Below are 16,976 nucleotides of genomic sequence, written 5' to 3' on the forward strand. Positions count from 1 at the left end.
ATACTGTCACCTGTTCCAATTTTGCCACAGTTACCATGGAAAGAGCAAATCTAACCAATCACAGATAAAGCGGGTGGCTGCTTTTTAAAAACAGCGCCCTCACATGGGCACTTTTAATACCAGGGAACACACCTTTGACCATATGTGGGCATATTTAGATTACAGTTGACTGTATACCTTTAACACTCATAAAGCTTTCATCTCTCATAATCCAATTTCATAATAAACAGTCCTGCTTGCTTTTTCAAAGTTTATTTTATTGAAACAGTATTCTATTATACATCATGTGGAATATGTACCGGTACTTCACATATAGACCTAATGGTATACTCACTCCGAACATTTTGCCGGACACCTACATTGACTCTGCTGCACCTGGCAAAACTAACATACATGACATGTGAGATATAATGTTAGATGACAGGGATCATCATGTCTATCTGTAGGTCTTGAATTCCAGGTAAATGTGATGTATCCAAAGTCAGTACAATGCATGTCTGACCATTGCAAAAACTAGAAAATCATCATATCACCGTAATGGTGTTTAGGTAGCTTGATGTGGTTGATGTGTTTCATACCAGTGTCTATGTATTTCATACCTCTATTACTAGTGTCAAACAAATATGTACAACAACAATAAATGTTCAACTGATGAAAAATAATCAAAAGGAATGGTATGATTGCTGCATATGTTGGTGGAATGTTTCTTATTTCTGATTTTGCATGGTTTTATGTATTTCCATTTTAAGTTATTTTTTTTCTGAAAAGTTTTCAATTGTTAAAAAAATCATACTATGTTGCTTTGGAATTATTAACATAACATTTTGTCAAAATTAGGATGAAATTACCAAATCATGGCAGAAGTTGATTCCCATATTGCATTGTAATTCATATTGCGAGGTAGTAAAATACAAAGCTCCAGTTTTACTTCTATCTCATTAGTTTTATTTGTATCCAATGGATTTAATCCCCTTGTAAATCACAAACAGTAGTACTGATCCAAATATCTATTTGTACAAGTCACACATATGAACCAATTGTGATCAAATGGCAAACAATTTTACGGATGCAAATTTTGAATTTCAAAATTATTTTTTCTCTTTTTGATTTACAGATATCTAACAGGAGATCAGTTTTCAAGTGAATCGTCTTGCGAGGCTTATGTCAGAGCCCTTCGAATGGGATGTAGATGCATAGAATGTAAGTCTGTACTTTGAAATATTCAAGTTTTGATGATTCACTTAAGGTGGTATGCATCTCGAAAGTGAAAGACTTAAATTTTGTGCAAACTTTCCTCAATGAAACTTTCAACCATTCTCTTACCAAATCAACAATAAAATCGGGGGTCACCGTGCAAAGTTTAGAACGAGAAAAACAAATTACCCAACATTTTGCAAACTCAAAATGGCCGCCATCACTGTGTTGACCCTATGGGAAAAATAAAATTTTTTGATTTTCAGAAAACTTAGTTTTAGTTAACTTTGAACCTTTCCCACATGTTTGCAACTTCATTGAAAGTATTATGATCAACATAATGAGCAATATTCACTGCAGATTAATTCTAAAAGGTTATGAAGTATACAAATATGTAATAAGCTGAAATAAAAATATTAAATTTCTTTGACTACTGTCATTGTATCACCATTTTATATAGCAAGTGTAATTACCTTTGGCCAAGTCCTTCAAGCCATATATGCCAAACTGTGAAAGCTCATTAGATATGCAAATTATAAATTAGCTGACATGAAAATGTGAAATGACTTTCAATATTGTTTTATCCTGGTATAATCATCAATGTACATAGCATGTTTTGCCAACTTTGATCAAGTAAATCCCAGTATATATCCGCAATTAGAAAAGATCATTGAAAATGCAAATTAGGAATTGGCTGAAGAAAAAATGCTCAATGACTTTCAATAACGTTGTATCATAGTATCTTTAATGTATGTAAGTCAACTTTTGTCTAGTCAATTCAGATAAATATCCCTAATTAAGAAAGTTTATTATCTATGCAAATAAGGGATGGCTGAAGTGAAAATGCCTAATGATTTTCAATAATCTTGTATCATAGTATCTTCAATATATGTAGCAAGTTTTGTCAACTTTAGTCAAGTCAAATCAGATATATATCCCTAATTAGCAAAGTTCATTCAATGTGCAAATTAGCAACTATCTTTCATGTCACCCCTTAATGATTCCCACTGCTGATATATCTTGGTGTGATCAACGTTTGTAGCAAATCTCATCAAATTGTGTGCAGTCGTTCTCAAATCATTAATTATGTAAATGAGCAAAGTAAGCAAGCCACACCCACTAAAAATTAATCAATTCTTGCCATTTGCAAACTGAATCTATGTACCAGATTTGATTCTTATCTGATGATCCGTTTTTGAGATAGCTAGCACACAGACAGACAGACACACAGACACACAGATGGACAGACACACAGACAGACAGACACACACACAGACACACAAACAGACATCACTGCCACATTAGCCCACATGTGTGAACACGTGTGCTAAAAATGAGCTGCCACAAGAATTATAAAAATTTGAGAGTCGGAATATCTATCCCCGAGGCGTGTTCTACCTCAATTACAGCCTAATGTTGATGGTAGATCAGCAAATGTACGTTCAGTACTGATGCAACATGTGAGAAATGAATGAGTAAGCACAGCTTTTCAATATTGCATATAGTTAAAGAGCTAGAGCTGAAATGGTATTTACAGCTGTTATATCATTACTTGTAATGATTTAGGAATTGTTGTTCATCATATCTTGCCATGAGCAAGGGCTAATCTTTAGAAAAGGGTAACACCATAATTTTTGCCCCTTGACATTATTTATTATCTTGGTAGCAAGAACCAATGAAATGCAAGAATTGACTGCTGTTGACCAATACTGAATATATTGATATGCCACAGGGAAGAGTAGTATGCTGTATTTTCCCAAAAGCTATATTTGTTGTCTTTATAGCTGCTCAAGGAAAAATGTAGAAATTATTTCAAACACTTTTACAGCCCGGTATATCTGTCTGACCATGCAGTCAGTGACAGATATGAAATACCACCAGCACCTGTGTCATCTCTCATTGAAAACTCAAAGAGTTACTCCACATAATCAGGAAAAACAGATACAGTTGAGATTTAATCTTTGGGAAGCAGACATTCTATGATTTCCTGTTTTTTTGTAACAGTGAGCTGACCTTTGAGCTCTGTCAGTACCGGTATTGTGAGGTCGCTCTGCTGACCAGTGAAAGCTTCACTTTTGTATGGTAGTGAGGGCGCTCTGCTGATCATCGACAACTTCAGTCTTGTATAGTATAGTGAGGGGTCCTCTATCCCAGGGGCTATGCCAAGCAGTTACAGCTTCACTTTGTTATGATAGTAACAAGGTCATTTTGAATACCAGTAGGAAGTTCTGTCTCAGTTTATGAATATGGACTTCAACGTAGAGGTTTTACAATCTATGATTCGAGTCTGTTGTTGTCTCTGTCACCAACAATGTCAACCTGAACAAAAGTTGAAGTATGTTTAATCAGAAAAACTTTTACATCAACTCTTCAAATCTGCAAGTAGCATGTATCAGCTTCTTTGGCACTAGGACAAAATTTGTGATGAATTAGTCATCTAAAGGATTTTATCAAGAAGAGTTATGCAGATCACAAAGGAGATGTTTTTAAAATGTACAGTGTTTGGAAAATTTGACAACAAATACTAGAAATGAGTGTAAATTAATTAATTGTGTGTGTCAAACATTTATTTCAAGAAATTGATTGTCATATTTCACACCATAAATGATTCTGGAATTTTTTCCATGTCTGTTACAGTGGATTGCTGGGATGGAACAGACGGGTCTCCAGTCATCTTCCATGGACACACTCTGACTTCAAAGATTAAATTTATTGACGTAATCAAGACAATCAAAGAACACGCCTTTGTTACTTCGGAGTAAGTATACATACAGCTCAAGTAACACTCTTTAGAGTTGAAAAATTGCCATATTTATCCACAGAAGCACCTTGGTTGGGCACTTACACAGACCTCCGACTCTGACATGTTCAAAAATGATCGGTTTTCAATCAGCAAAAAAGAGGAAAGATAAAGTACTAGAATGAACGAAACTCACACATAACTTTTGAATTTTTGGTTTTTTCCCATTCCATAAAAGCACTGAAATCTAGGCCAGCATTACCCAAATATCACCTTGATTTCACGCTTTCATCAAAAATGTAGGGAGAACAAATTGCCTGAACATAGGTGTTCACTTGAATAGATAAAGAAAAATGCTTTAAAAAAATTTTTGAAATCAGAGATATACATGTATTTGTTTACTGTAGGTAATTTAACTTGTTTGTCGGTGTGTTTTCATGGAGAACACACATGTTCATTTGTGATATATTATAGAAATAACGGGGGACGCACTGACCATTTACATTTATTTATGGGCAAGGGCGAGAGGAAAGCCAAAAATTAACGGGCGAGGCTTGCCGAGCCTGTTAATTTGGCTTTCCTCGAGCTCACGCCCATAAATAAACGTTAATGGTCAGAGTGGAGTCTGTTATTTCCATTATATTATCAGTGAACCGGAGAAAACCGTCAAAATTTGGGAAAATTTTTGGAGCGAATGACAACTGGGCCCCAGAACTGAGCAATACGCGACGCACTGTCACGCGCGCTGAAAAATATTGGCAGATCTGGAGATATTTTCAGAAAAAAGTATCTCAGCGTAGCCCACAAGTGCTCCATTTTATTTTGTAATTGATTATGATTTACGTTTGAGCTGTAAAGTTACGATACTTTAAGTTGTTAATCTTATTATTCATATTTACGAGCATGTAAACAGACCATTATTGTGTATTTGTGGTCAGTCACGTGGTTCAGCTCGACCAATCAAAATGCGACAGGCAGGGGCATGGTAATATAATACACATTAGCGAGCTTAATTAGTTGTGATTACACTCATTTTAGTCAAACAATAAAACTTAAGTTTCTTGACTTTATGTGTACCATGACAGGTATCCTGTGATTCTATCCATTGAAAATCACTGCAGTCTACCACAGCAAAGAATCATGGCTTGTTCATTCCAAGAAGTGTTTGGAGGTAAGTTTTGTCAGTAATACAGTCATCCGAAATCCATCAGTTTTTTTTAACTCCTTTTTTCTCCAACTGTTGTTTAAAAAGATTTCGTCTTTAATGCCTTTTTAACTGCACTGCTGTATTTAGCTCCCAAATAAACTGACATTAATAATTTCTGTGTTTTTGAAAATTGTGAAAGTTTGTAGTGGAGAGTTTTTCAGTCTTAGCTTTGTGGCAAAACTCATGTTGGGGAGATACACTGCAAATCTACTTGTGGTGTGTTTGCTTCTGAAGTATTTACAAAGGAACCTGGCTGCAACCGCTGAATGAATTTGCGAGATAATATTTGGTGAAATCATACGTTTTAAAGATAAATGACGGAAAATGTAGACCAAAATACTCTAGCTCAGAGTCATCTCTTGTTGTAAGTTATTTCAGAGTAGTCTCTGTCAAGAAGTGTACTGGTACTTAGACTACTGGGGGTACTTCTGGTTCCTTGATAGAACACTACATCAACGAAATGGAGACTGCAAAGCAGTAAGAGAGCACTTCAGCAATGCTAAGTATTTCCGTAACATTAATATTCTGTTTCAGACATGCTTCTAACTCAGCCAATCGACAGGGATGCAACACAACTACCTTCACCAAACCAACTCCGTCGGAAAATTATCTTAAAACACAAGAAACTCCCCGAAGGCAGTAGTGACACATTTACCGTTCCAGCAAATTATGACAGCAGTAAGTAAAATCCTACCTTACACTTTATTTACAGGTAAACAACTTTAAATACAGGTAAACAATCTCTTGAAGGGCACTCTTTATTCAGGATGGTTGATAAAGAACTGTATGACAAACAAACCAGGTTGAATTTTGTCCATTCACAGCATATCATTACAATTCATCACTGATGGTAAATTCAATGTCAGACCTTATGATCACTGTAACAATCTTTGCTTCAGTCAGGTTTGCTGGTCTCTTCCTAAACACTACACAAGCCAATGCTTTGCATAGACACGATTGATACAGCCATTCCTCCCTGCATCATGTTGATACACCGTAGCTTTCCAGAGTTTCATGAATTCAGTAGGTTTCTTCTTGGAATCAGTTTTGCATTGGAAATTGGAAACTTTGAAAAAATTATCCTGTCTTTTTGTTCGCAATGTCCAACTTCATATACACTGAGTGATTATCAGAAATATGAAGCTGTCACAAAGTATTTGTTCAGCAGTTTTTCTGTGCAACCTTGATTGCTAAATAAAAAAGCACTTTGATATTGTGTGTTCATTGTTTAAATTGGAACATTTACAGGGTGAAAAGATAAACAAAATAAAGTTCTTGCCTTTTTGTAAATGGTTCAAAAATTAGAACTTCATAAGGTGTCTGTTTTGGTTTGTACCAGGTGTAGATGCAGATCTCAGCAACTCAGTCAAAAACGGCATCCTGTATTTAGAAGATCCAATCGACCATGTAAGTCTGTTTGTGTATTCAATACAGATCATGTACCTGCATTTTTCCATGTCTACTAATCATGTGTTGATATTCATGGAAAAATGCACAGTGCTGCTAGATTTGACACTGCTTTTTAGACGATTATACGAGATGCAAGATGCTGCTTTAAGTAAATGGGTATTTCACAAGCAATGTCAACTGAACGTCAAAACCTGCTCCTTCTTCTCTACGGTATGACTCTCACAGTGTTCTGTATGCATGTATCCACAATTTCTGTTGACAATCAGCATTGACATTAAATGGACATTAGCTGTAACTTATGATAATATTTTCATTGTTTTGTTTCAGAAAACAAATATATTGTTGTTCTCTCTGTGGCATATTGAAATGCAAAATATTAGCTTTGAAAACACAATGCATCGTGGGCCATATGAAGTGTTACCATTGACAAATGAATTCTAATCTTAACTAAAGCTGCAAGCAGCGTTGGCGGGGCCCAAGCGATTAACATGGTGTCCAATTCTTGCACTGATTACATTATGTGCAAAATTTTAGCTTGAAAACAGTCAAGTTCTTGTAAAGAAGAATTTTGAACATCATCTCATATTTGTCTGTTTCATGCAAAATACGATATGGGGACAAAACCATGTGACCGATCCAATTGCCTTTCACAAACTTGAAAGAGCTCTCACTAAGAATGACAAAAGTGGAATTTCACTTCCATCAGTGTTTTGGTTCTGGAGAAGAAGATTTTTAGAGATAAATTGCGATTTTCGCGAAATCAAATATGGCGTCTTAAACTGAGCATGGTGACCTACCAAAAATTTGTTTCAAAAGTACAAGACATATATGAATTAGATGCTACTCAAAATTGACAATACTGGAAGGTTAAAATATTCCATCAAATGAATGTATTCATCTCTGAAATTTAGGCCGTAATAATTGCAAATTTGGTTAAAAAATAAATAATTCCGTTTAGTCATATATTTTTTCATTCATCTTTACTGTTCAAAGTTTTACTTTTGTATAATTTGATGACAAGACTATGAAATTTAGAAAATCAAGTATGGTGACCCCATCTTTTGTCTTTAATATTTGATTATTCTCATACGCCAGAATTCAAAAATTTCCATGTGTTCTTCCTTGTGTTGCTCTCTGGCCTGATCTTGTTTAGGTAATGTTTTACTATCATAAGCGTCATTTGACACAAACTCTTCTTCAACTACCATGTATATCAGAGTCAGAGCTATCTCTGTCACTGCTCACGTATGCAGTAACAGTGACACTACAGTAGCAGGGCGGTATCTGATAGTGACAGTTGCCAATAGGCAGTAGCTGTATTAACTTTGATAATTTTGACAATATTTTTGTTCAGTTTATTATACAACTGTGTTCTTGTTCTACTCTCAACAGCATGTTGAACTGTCCAGTATTCAGCTTGCTAGCACAGCCTGTGTACTATGCAGTGTACCATGCATCAGTGCTGACAACTGACTGTCAGTCTGGACTCTAATTAAACTATCACCTAATACATATTTATATATACAGGCTTTGTCGACAAACTGAACATTTTGTGTTTGAGCTGCTGTAGGGAGACCGCAAGAAACTGTAGTTGATATATTGGATAAATTGCAAAAATCATCAACGGTTGCAGCTTCTGCCCTGTTACTAGGCTCAAGTTTGATTTTTAATGACAATCACACATGTTTAGATTTTTTCGAGATAAAAGTCATGGAATGTGACAAAATGGTAAAGTAGATTCTGTTAAATTATTACTAACATTACAACATTTGAATGACATAAAGATGGTATTCATTTTCATTAAATTACCTACAAAAAACTTGGAATCGGAAAATGGAAAACATAAAAGGACCACTAAATTTTCAAGTGCCCCTACAGGTAAAGCACAATTTTCAAGCTCCATGAATTTAGCAAGCGATGCTCGGACAGCGCACAGCGTATCGATGACACTTGGGTCAGGGTCATGACCTAAAACGTCAGTGCGTATTCACAGCCAGGTTGAATCATGCCACCGATCGCGGAAATCACGGATCATAAATCCAAATGTTCATGTCTATTACGTAAACAGAACCCTAAAATATAAAACACATAATGTTTTGATATGGAATAACATCTTTTTGTTTCACTGACGATCAAGTTAAATGCTCAAATATCGCGACAAGACTGGGCATTTGCACGACATGAATGTGGAAGCCTACGTCGACTCGGCAGATGAGCGAGCGCCTTCTCTGAAAACCTGTTTACGATATCACGTCACAGTACACTGAAAATTCTTGCGAATTCATCATTAAGGAAGCCAATTCACACAAGTTTCTAACGTCAGTAGGGATATTTGCTTGTTGGCAGCAATACACCACCAACATTTCGCCGTTCAGGAGTGCCTTAGGGGTGGACCATTTGATATCCTGGGGGGGGGGGGGCTTGGAAGATTGGTGGAGAGCCATTATTTTTTTCCCACCTGCTTCACCATGAATTTTTTTTTTTCTACAGGGCATATGCTGGCAATTTTTTTTTCACTTTCCTTTTTCGAGATATATTTTTTTTTTACCAAATTTCGGTGCAGTGTTTGTTTGCTTGGTTTTTCACACCCAGTAAAAAGATGCTGTTCTATCGCACACAGACTATTTTCAAGAAACTAAATAAAGATATGTAAATACATGTACATTTTTGATTCATTTTACAAAAATATCAGTTTATAGATCTTATTTATACCATGGGTAACACACTGAAAATACAAATCAAACAACCTGATTACTGAGTTCTACATTAAGCATTTACAAACTTACAGTGAAAACTTTTCTGAGAACATCACTGGTGTCATCAGAAGAGATGATGGTATCCTACATACATTTGTAAAATCATGTACATTTATGGCACTGTGTTCTCCCCAGGATTTTGTTAAAAGAGGGCGAAGACGTGGACACGCGACCGCGTCAGCGGTCGCGGGGGAGGTCAGGAGGGGGTGTCCCCCCTCCTGCCATTGGAGCTTTTGAAAAACAGTGACTAAAATAGTGTCATTTGGTGGCACTTGGGGAGTATTTTTTAAGATTTTTTTCATATTAAAAAGCTCAAAGGAAAAGAAATCTGACACTGTGTTCCATAACTTTTATTCCAGTTCACTGATTTCAATGAAGATTATATTTTTTGAAAACGAAAACATAGCGACAGACATACATTTATTCATCGATGTCAAAATTATCACCATAACACTTACGCTTATGTGTTCTCAGCCTGATACACGTACACGTCCGACCGAGTCTAACAATAGGTCGTTTTGCTTTGGGAAGGAATACACAAGCGAAATTCTAACCTCCTATAAAAACTTCAGAGTACTCTGCTGTCCTTGGTTACCCTCAAGTTCCTAGGCATGTTTATACAGCTAAGTCGGTTACCTAATGCACGGCCCCTATGGAGGGACTGACCGTGGCTAACGTTACGGCCTGTGCCATGCAAATATGGCTGCCATCAATCACCGTCCCTCCACCCACGAGGGAGGAGGGACGGTGCATCAATGAATGAGTTGCACATGGGCTTATGATCTCGGATGACATCACAAACTTGCGAGATTTGCAAGATCAATGAGAATTGCATTTGCAGCCAGCAGGATTGACGCTCACGCTTGCATTTGCCTGTATATCACTGTCAACTTTTTTCCCCGTACATTTTATTGTTTTATTTTTCAAAAAAATAAATCTTTTCATTTCTGGCAAGGGGGCGCTCGAATTTACAAGAGGGCGCCACGCCCCTGTTACCTTATTCAGGGAGAACCAGGCATTTACTTGTGCTTGAAAAAAATATGTCATTGTCTGACAAGTGTCCTGGTTTGAGTGATATTAGCAGTTGAACAGTCCACTTGACTGACTGAGTCCACTTGACCCAGTTCATGGCAGGCTGTCTCTCTTCTTGTGGTATTTTGAATCCATACATTCAGATTTACACATTTCTGGAAAACACTGGTGAGCAATTTCAATTTCAGCATACTTCCTCTAATCAGAAGGTCATATACACTGTACAATTGTTCATATTCAGTTATTGTGCCTCAAGCTTGAAATGGTTTATGCTTTATAAAACTCCAGAGCTACTGCTTGATTTTTATTGATGCTGCAGTGTGCATCGAACAATTGCCAAGATTTTTTTTTTCCGAGTCGCAATGGTCCATAATTGTTTTTCCATCAGCCACTTAAAGCCAGATTTTTTTTTTCGAGCAACTCCACCTGGCATCTTTTTTTCCCCAAATCTTCCAAGCTCCCCCAGGATATCAAATGGTCCACCCCTTACTCGCTCTACGTTGTTAAAAAAGCCGTATGCTTTTGCCGTGACCTAACTTTCCAAATTCACGGTAGACTTTCCGCAATAGTCGTTGGAGATTTTGTTCAATATATCATGCATGGTGGAAACCGCAATTATCCATAATCACACAGGCACCTACAGCCAAACACGGATTTCCAAACTTATCCGTAACTTGAACAGCCTCTTCGAAACAGTTCAGTGACTCCAACCTGTTTGGTGGGTCAACGATCACATCAGAATGATCGACACCCGTTGCACTGATACGTTGTCATCAAGAAGTTTTCTTATGATTTCGTGTTTCCTTGGCTGCCGCCTTTAGTAAAACTTGTCATGTTGTCGACAACTCTGGTGCGTTCTCGCACTGGTCTATCACCGGCTGTCAGGGGGAGGACACAGCGACATTGCACTTTTATATGATATCCGATAGTTACGGCTAATAGACTATACAATATCGAAGTTAGATTGGCTCGGCTAGATCTATTAGGTGGTGAAATCTCCGATATAGGATATTTACCTGCGATTAAACAGAATCTAGTATCGCCTAGTGTCGAAGTCAGAGTCAGTCCTTGGGAGTCGGGTTTGACCAGAACAGTAAGGTGGTGAAATCTTCGATATATATCGGATATTTACCCGCGATTTGACAAAATCTGGTACGGTATCGTCGAATATCGAAGTTAGAGTAAGTCCTTGGAAGTCGGGTTTGACCAGAACTGTAAGGTGGTGTAATCTCCGATATATATCGGATATTTACCCACGATTTGACGGAATCTAGTATCGTCTAGTGTCGATATTAGAGTCCCCAAATCACCGATAAATATCTGGTAAATATCGGCGATTTCACAAACCTTGCGTGCCGAGGCACAGGGCAAGTCATTCTAGTGTCGTCTACTATCGACATAGAGTCCCCAAATTGCCTACAAACATAGAGTAAATATCGGCGATTTCACAGATCTGGCGTACCGAAGCACAGGGCAGTCATTCTACTATCGTCTAGGGGTCCTACTAATTACTGCCCGTGACTGCCCGTAGCTGCCCGAGGACTGCCCGAGAACTGCCCGAGGACTGCCCGAGGAAAAAGTGGGCCAAATTTCGCCCATTTTAACACTAAGCCAATAGGTTGAACTTAAATCATGCCCAGCCAACCAAAAATATCATTGATTTGGTGTTTTCTGTAGCGGTTTTAGAACCCGAAACACGCCGGGCTTTCGACTAGAAAGACGTCCCCATCTTGCTTGTTGAGATCATACCATTCAGTGCAAGGGGTGGTAGGCTGTCAGGCTGTACGCGCTCGGCGAGGTTATTGTGCCACCTCTCGAACTGAATGGTATGATCTCACTATCGAGCCTGCGACGTCCTTCAAGCCCGGCGTTTTCCGTGTTCCAAAACTGCTGGAGAAAACATCAGGTTAACGCCAAATCAATGATATTTTTGGTTGGCTGGGCATGATATAAACTGAACCTATTGGCCAAGTGTTAAAATGTGCGAAATTTGGCCCACTTTTTCCTCGGGCAGTGCTCGGGCAGTTCTCGGGCAGTCCTCAGGCAGCTACGGGCAGTCACGGGCAGTAATTAGTAGGACCGTCGTCTAGTATCGATATTAGAGTCCCCAAATCGCTGATAAATATCGGGTAAATTTCGGCGATTTCACAGACCGGGCGTGCAATGGCAGAAAGCAATTACAGTGAAATACGATCAAGCTACAGAACTTATAAAACAAGGTGTTGTTTTAATCGATGTGTATCAGCGATTTTTACGACATAAACAGCTGGGCTTGATGTGGTCTTCTTTACATCTTTAATCAGCTACATGCTCTCAGTTACATAACGCACAAGGGCCACTCCATGCATATCTGATAGATAATCATAAACAAATCACCACACCTTGCAATGTCATGTATCTTTCTTTTTTTTCGTGATTAATAAGTGAGCGTGCATTCAGACACCTACATATAAAATTACCCGAATAGCTTCATTTATGATCCTTGACACTCACATATCAGCTGTGCGTAGACCCCAGTAATTGTGCCCTGGCAGGACCTTGTCCCTCTCTTATTCAGTTAATCACAGCAGTCGGCCACCCCTTAAAGCTAGTGGCACACTCCTCTAAGTACTTCCGTGGCAGTATACTTGACAACGTCACCTGGCGTACAAAAGCTTGTCGCCAAAGTTGCCTTACACAAGGGGCCGAGATTAGGGTTCGTGTGACTGCTAGCTGAATTTGACAGCGGCATTGCAGTCTGTTGTGCCGTCTTTGACTTTCAAGTGTACAATATAACATACATCACTGATCGATCTTCTGACTGACGAGGTTTTAAACTGCAGCCTTATGAACATTGAGGCGACTTAACCGATCCAAATACCTTTCGCAAACTTGAAAGTGCTCGTACTAAGAAAGACATGAGTAAAATGTCAGTTGAATCTGTGTGTTGGTTTTTGAGAAGAAGATTTTTAATGATTAAATTGCGATTTTCGCTATATCCAATACAGTTAACAAACATTCTGACTGACCCAAACGCCCTTCGGAAATTAAAAGAACTACTACTAGGGATTATGAGTGTAAAATTTTAGTTCAATCTGTGTATTGGTTCTGGAGGAGAATGTTTTTAAAGATTAAATTACGAGTTTTGCAAAATCAAATACGGCAGCCAAACCATGTGACCGATCCAAACGCCTTTCGCAAACTTGAAAGAGATCACACTTTAGATGATATACATAAAATTTCAATTGAATCTGTGCGTTTGTTCTGGAGTAGACAATTTGTAAGAGTAAATTACGATTTTTGCAAAATTCAATATGGCGGCAAAACCAGGTGACCTATCCAATGCCTTTCACAAACTTGAAAGAGATAAAACTATAGATGATGCATGTACAATTTCTGTCGATTCGGTATGTTTGTTCTATAGAAGAAGATTTTTAAAAGATGAAATTACGATTTTCGCAAAATCCAATATGGCGGCCAAACCGAGTGACCGATCAAAACGCCTTTCGCAAACTTGAAAGAGATCACACTTTAGATGATAGATGTAAAATTTTTGTTCAATCGGTGAACCTGTTCTGGAGTAGAAGATTTTTAAAGATTAAATTGTGATTTCACAAAATCCAATATGGCGGCCAAACCACGTGACCGATCGAAATGTTTTTTTGCAAACTTGAAAGAGATCACTGTAAGGATGACATGAGTAAAATTTGAGCTTAATCAGTGTTGTGGTTCTGGAGAAGAATATTTTTAAAGATTAAATAACGATTTTTTGCAAAATCCAATATGGCGGCCAAACCACGTGACCGATCCAAACGCCTTTTGCAAACTTGAAAGAGATCACACTTTAGATGATAGATGTAAAATTTTAGTTCAATCGGTGAATCGGTTCTTGAGAAGAAGATTTTTAAAGATTAAATTGTGATTTCACAAAATCCAATATGGCGGCCAAACCACGCGACCGATCAAAATGCTTTTTGCAAACTTGAAAGAGATCACTGTTAGGATGACATGAGTAAAATTTCAGCTTAATCGGTGTTTTGGTTCTGGAGGAGAAGATTTTTAAAGATTAAATTACGATTTTTTGCAAAATCCAATATGGCGGCCAAACCACGTGACCGATCAAAACGCCTTTCGCAACCTTGAAAGAGATCACACTTCAGATGATATATGTAAAATTTTAGTTCAATCGGTGAATCGGTTCTTGAGAAGAAGATTTTTAAAGATTAAATTGTGATTTCACAAAATCCAATATGGCGGCCAAACCACGTGACCGATCAAAATGTTTTTTGCAAACTTGAAAGAGATTACTGTAAGGATGACATGAGTAAAATTTGAGCTCAATCGGTGTTTTGGTTCTGGAGAAGAAGATTTTTAAAGATTAAATAAGTATTTTCGAAAATCCAATATGGCGGCCAAGGTCATGCTTGCTATAGAAAAAAAATTTCAAATCGACTAGACCCCTAGGTCTTCTGGAGAAGCCATCTTTAGGTTTTTGGAAAATCCAATATGGCCGCCAGGTCACGTGACCAAACAAAATTTCAAGGGTCAGGTGCACGAGTACTAATTGGCTTTTATTAGCCCTGCAAGTTTGAGAAGTTTTCGTTCAGCCGTTTGAGAGATCTAGGTGAGCAAAGAAACGGCAGAAGAAGAAGAAGAGAAGTCAGTAGAACTTGAGCAATAACAATAGGGTCCCAGCCGGTCGGCTTGGGCCCCTAACTAATGTTTGTGCCGACAATAACATTGAACACTACAAATAAACAGGCTGTGATGTGAAAGGGAACACTAGGCATTTGGAGTGAAACAAGAAACTCTAATTTATGGGTAGATCAAAAAAGGTGCAATATATATAGTTATGGCTAATGGTGGGGCTGTAATTCTTTTTATTCCACAGTCACAATAATGTGTTCTTGACAGTGACTTTTGTGTTCATGTATAATTTACTTTTTAGGAATGGGCACCACACTTTTTTGTGTTGACGACAAACAAGATATTTTACACTGAAGAGACAGAGAGCCAGACCAATCAGGATGATGATGATGAAACTAGCAATGGACCAGCAGAGGTAATGCAGCTCTGTTTAACCTTTGATATCTTACTTCAAGCCAGTGTTGTACTTGTGCGCAACACATATCACCATGATACACTGTGAATACCCACAATGTTGTCAGGCGTCAGCTGTGTGAGGGCGCTAGTCAAAAACACTTTTCTGAAGCAGTTGCCCATCTCAACAAAGATTTTAACAGTGACTGATATATAGAAAACAAGTGATGAGATATTCACCAAATAATTGAAGGCCTTTGTGATAGATTTCATGTATTCAAATGTGTCAAAGATCTCTGATTTCAGGAATGGAAAGAAAAACAGGCCTACAATTATTTCTCACTATGTTATTCATCAGTAATGATACAAAATCAAGGATTCTGTATCCATTTCAACTCCCATTTGCAATGTGTATGTTTTAAAATTTATGATATTTAGCTTGTCCTTAGAGCTACATCGTATTGATTACTCTCAACATACTGGTCACACACAGGGATTGACAAGCGATGAACTTCACTTCAGTGAGAAGTGGTTTCATGGTAAGCTACGTGATGCCAGGACCACAGCTGAACAGCTACTCATTGAATACCAGCAGGGAGATGGTACCTTCCTAGTCCGGGAAAGTGATACTTTTAAAGGAGACTTCACCTTGTCTTTCTGGTAAAAATAATCGCTATTGCTTCCATCAGTAGTCTTCATAATTTTGCAAAACCTGGAGCAGTGTGGATCAAAGTTATTTACAACAAAAGAAAGCAACACAAATTTTCAACAACTGACTTTTCAGTTTTAAAGAAAAGGTTACTCATCAGCCGTGTTTCCTGATTATTGCATATTTTTTCAAAAATTAAGAATTTGAAGACTTGCAAAATGCAAGTGGTAACCTGTATTGAATTTTGCACATTATTGAATTAAGCTAATTCATCTGTTTCTCCTCATTTTCAGGGCAAGGGGAAAGGTCAATCACTGTCGTATTAAGTCAAAACAAGAAAAGGGCCAAACTAAGTATTTCTTGATTGACAATTTACTCTTCGACAGTCTTTACAGTTTGATAACACACTATAGACAGTATCCATTAAGGAGCAGAGATTTAGAAACCATTCTTACGGAACCAGTGCCACAACCACAGTGTCATGAAAACAAAGAGTAAGTCTTGGCCAAAAAAAGTCTTTATACTTCATCTTTCAATATTAGAAATATCGAGAGGACTTGTATTACTTGCGTATCTTTGAGTATTTTGTTCTTGCGTATCCTTGAATGTGTTTTAATTGCATAGCACTTGTTTTGGTTTATATTCAGTTTACAATGAACAGAAAGAATGAGTAAAGATATAAAAGGCCAGATTAAATCATGAACAGAAATGTTTAGTTCAAAAACAGATATATTTAACACTGGCAGTGTTATAATACTCTCGATAAAAGACTTGACAAAGTGCACGTAAAGAAAAGTTGATCAGTTCTTCCTTTAAGAAGTGATCTGATTGTCATAACAGAGTCTATTCATAAGAAATACCGGTACATGTAAATGAATATATACCCCACATGGATATTATACCCCATGGATATTATTGAATTGTTATTGGACCTAACTGGACCCACTTTGCTTCAGTCTTTTATTTGGC

General features: G+C 37.6%; 1 protein-coding gene across 2 annotated transcripts in view; it reads left to right on the plus strand.

Moving 5' to 3' along the window:
• The window catches only part of LOC139147166 (1-phosphatidylinositol 4,5-bisphosphate phosphodiesterase gamma-1-like), a 91,742-nt gene that overhangs the window by 58,618 nt on the left and 16,148 nt on the right, over positions 1 to 16,976 (plus strand). For both annotated transcript variants that reach the window (XM_070718080.1, XM_070718079.1), the window contains 8 exons: positions 1,115 to 1,200; positions 3,832 to 3,952; positions 5,020 to 5,105; positions 5,676 to 5,819; positions 6,481 to 6,548; positions 15,267 to 15,380; positions 15,852 to 16,018; positions 16,301 to 16,501. In XM_070718080.1, coding sequence (XP_070574181.1) covers positions 1,115 to 1,200; positions 3,832 to 3,952; positions 5,020 to 5,105; positions 5,676 to 5,819; positions 6,481 to 6,548; positions 15,267 to 15,380; positions 15,852 to 16,018; positions 16,301 to 16,501 — 987 coding nt within the window. The remainder of the gene's footprint in view (positions 1 to 1,114; positions 1,201 to 3,831; positions 3,953 to 5,019; positions 5,106 to 5,675; positions 5,820 to 6,480; positions 6,549 to 15,266; positions 15,381 to 15,851; positions 16,019 to 16,300; positions 16,502 to 16,976) is intronic.

The sequence above is a fragment of the Ptychodera flava genome, chromosome 13 (genome assembly GCF_041260155.1).
Source record: "Ptychodera flava strain L36383 chromosome 13, AS_Pfla_20210202, whole genome shotgun sequence".
Classification (NCBI taxonomy): domain Eukaryota; kingdom Metazoa; phylum Hemichordata; class Enteropneusta; family Ptychoderidae; genus Ptychodera; species Ptychodera flava.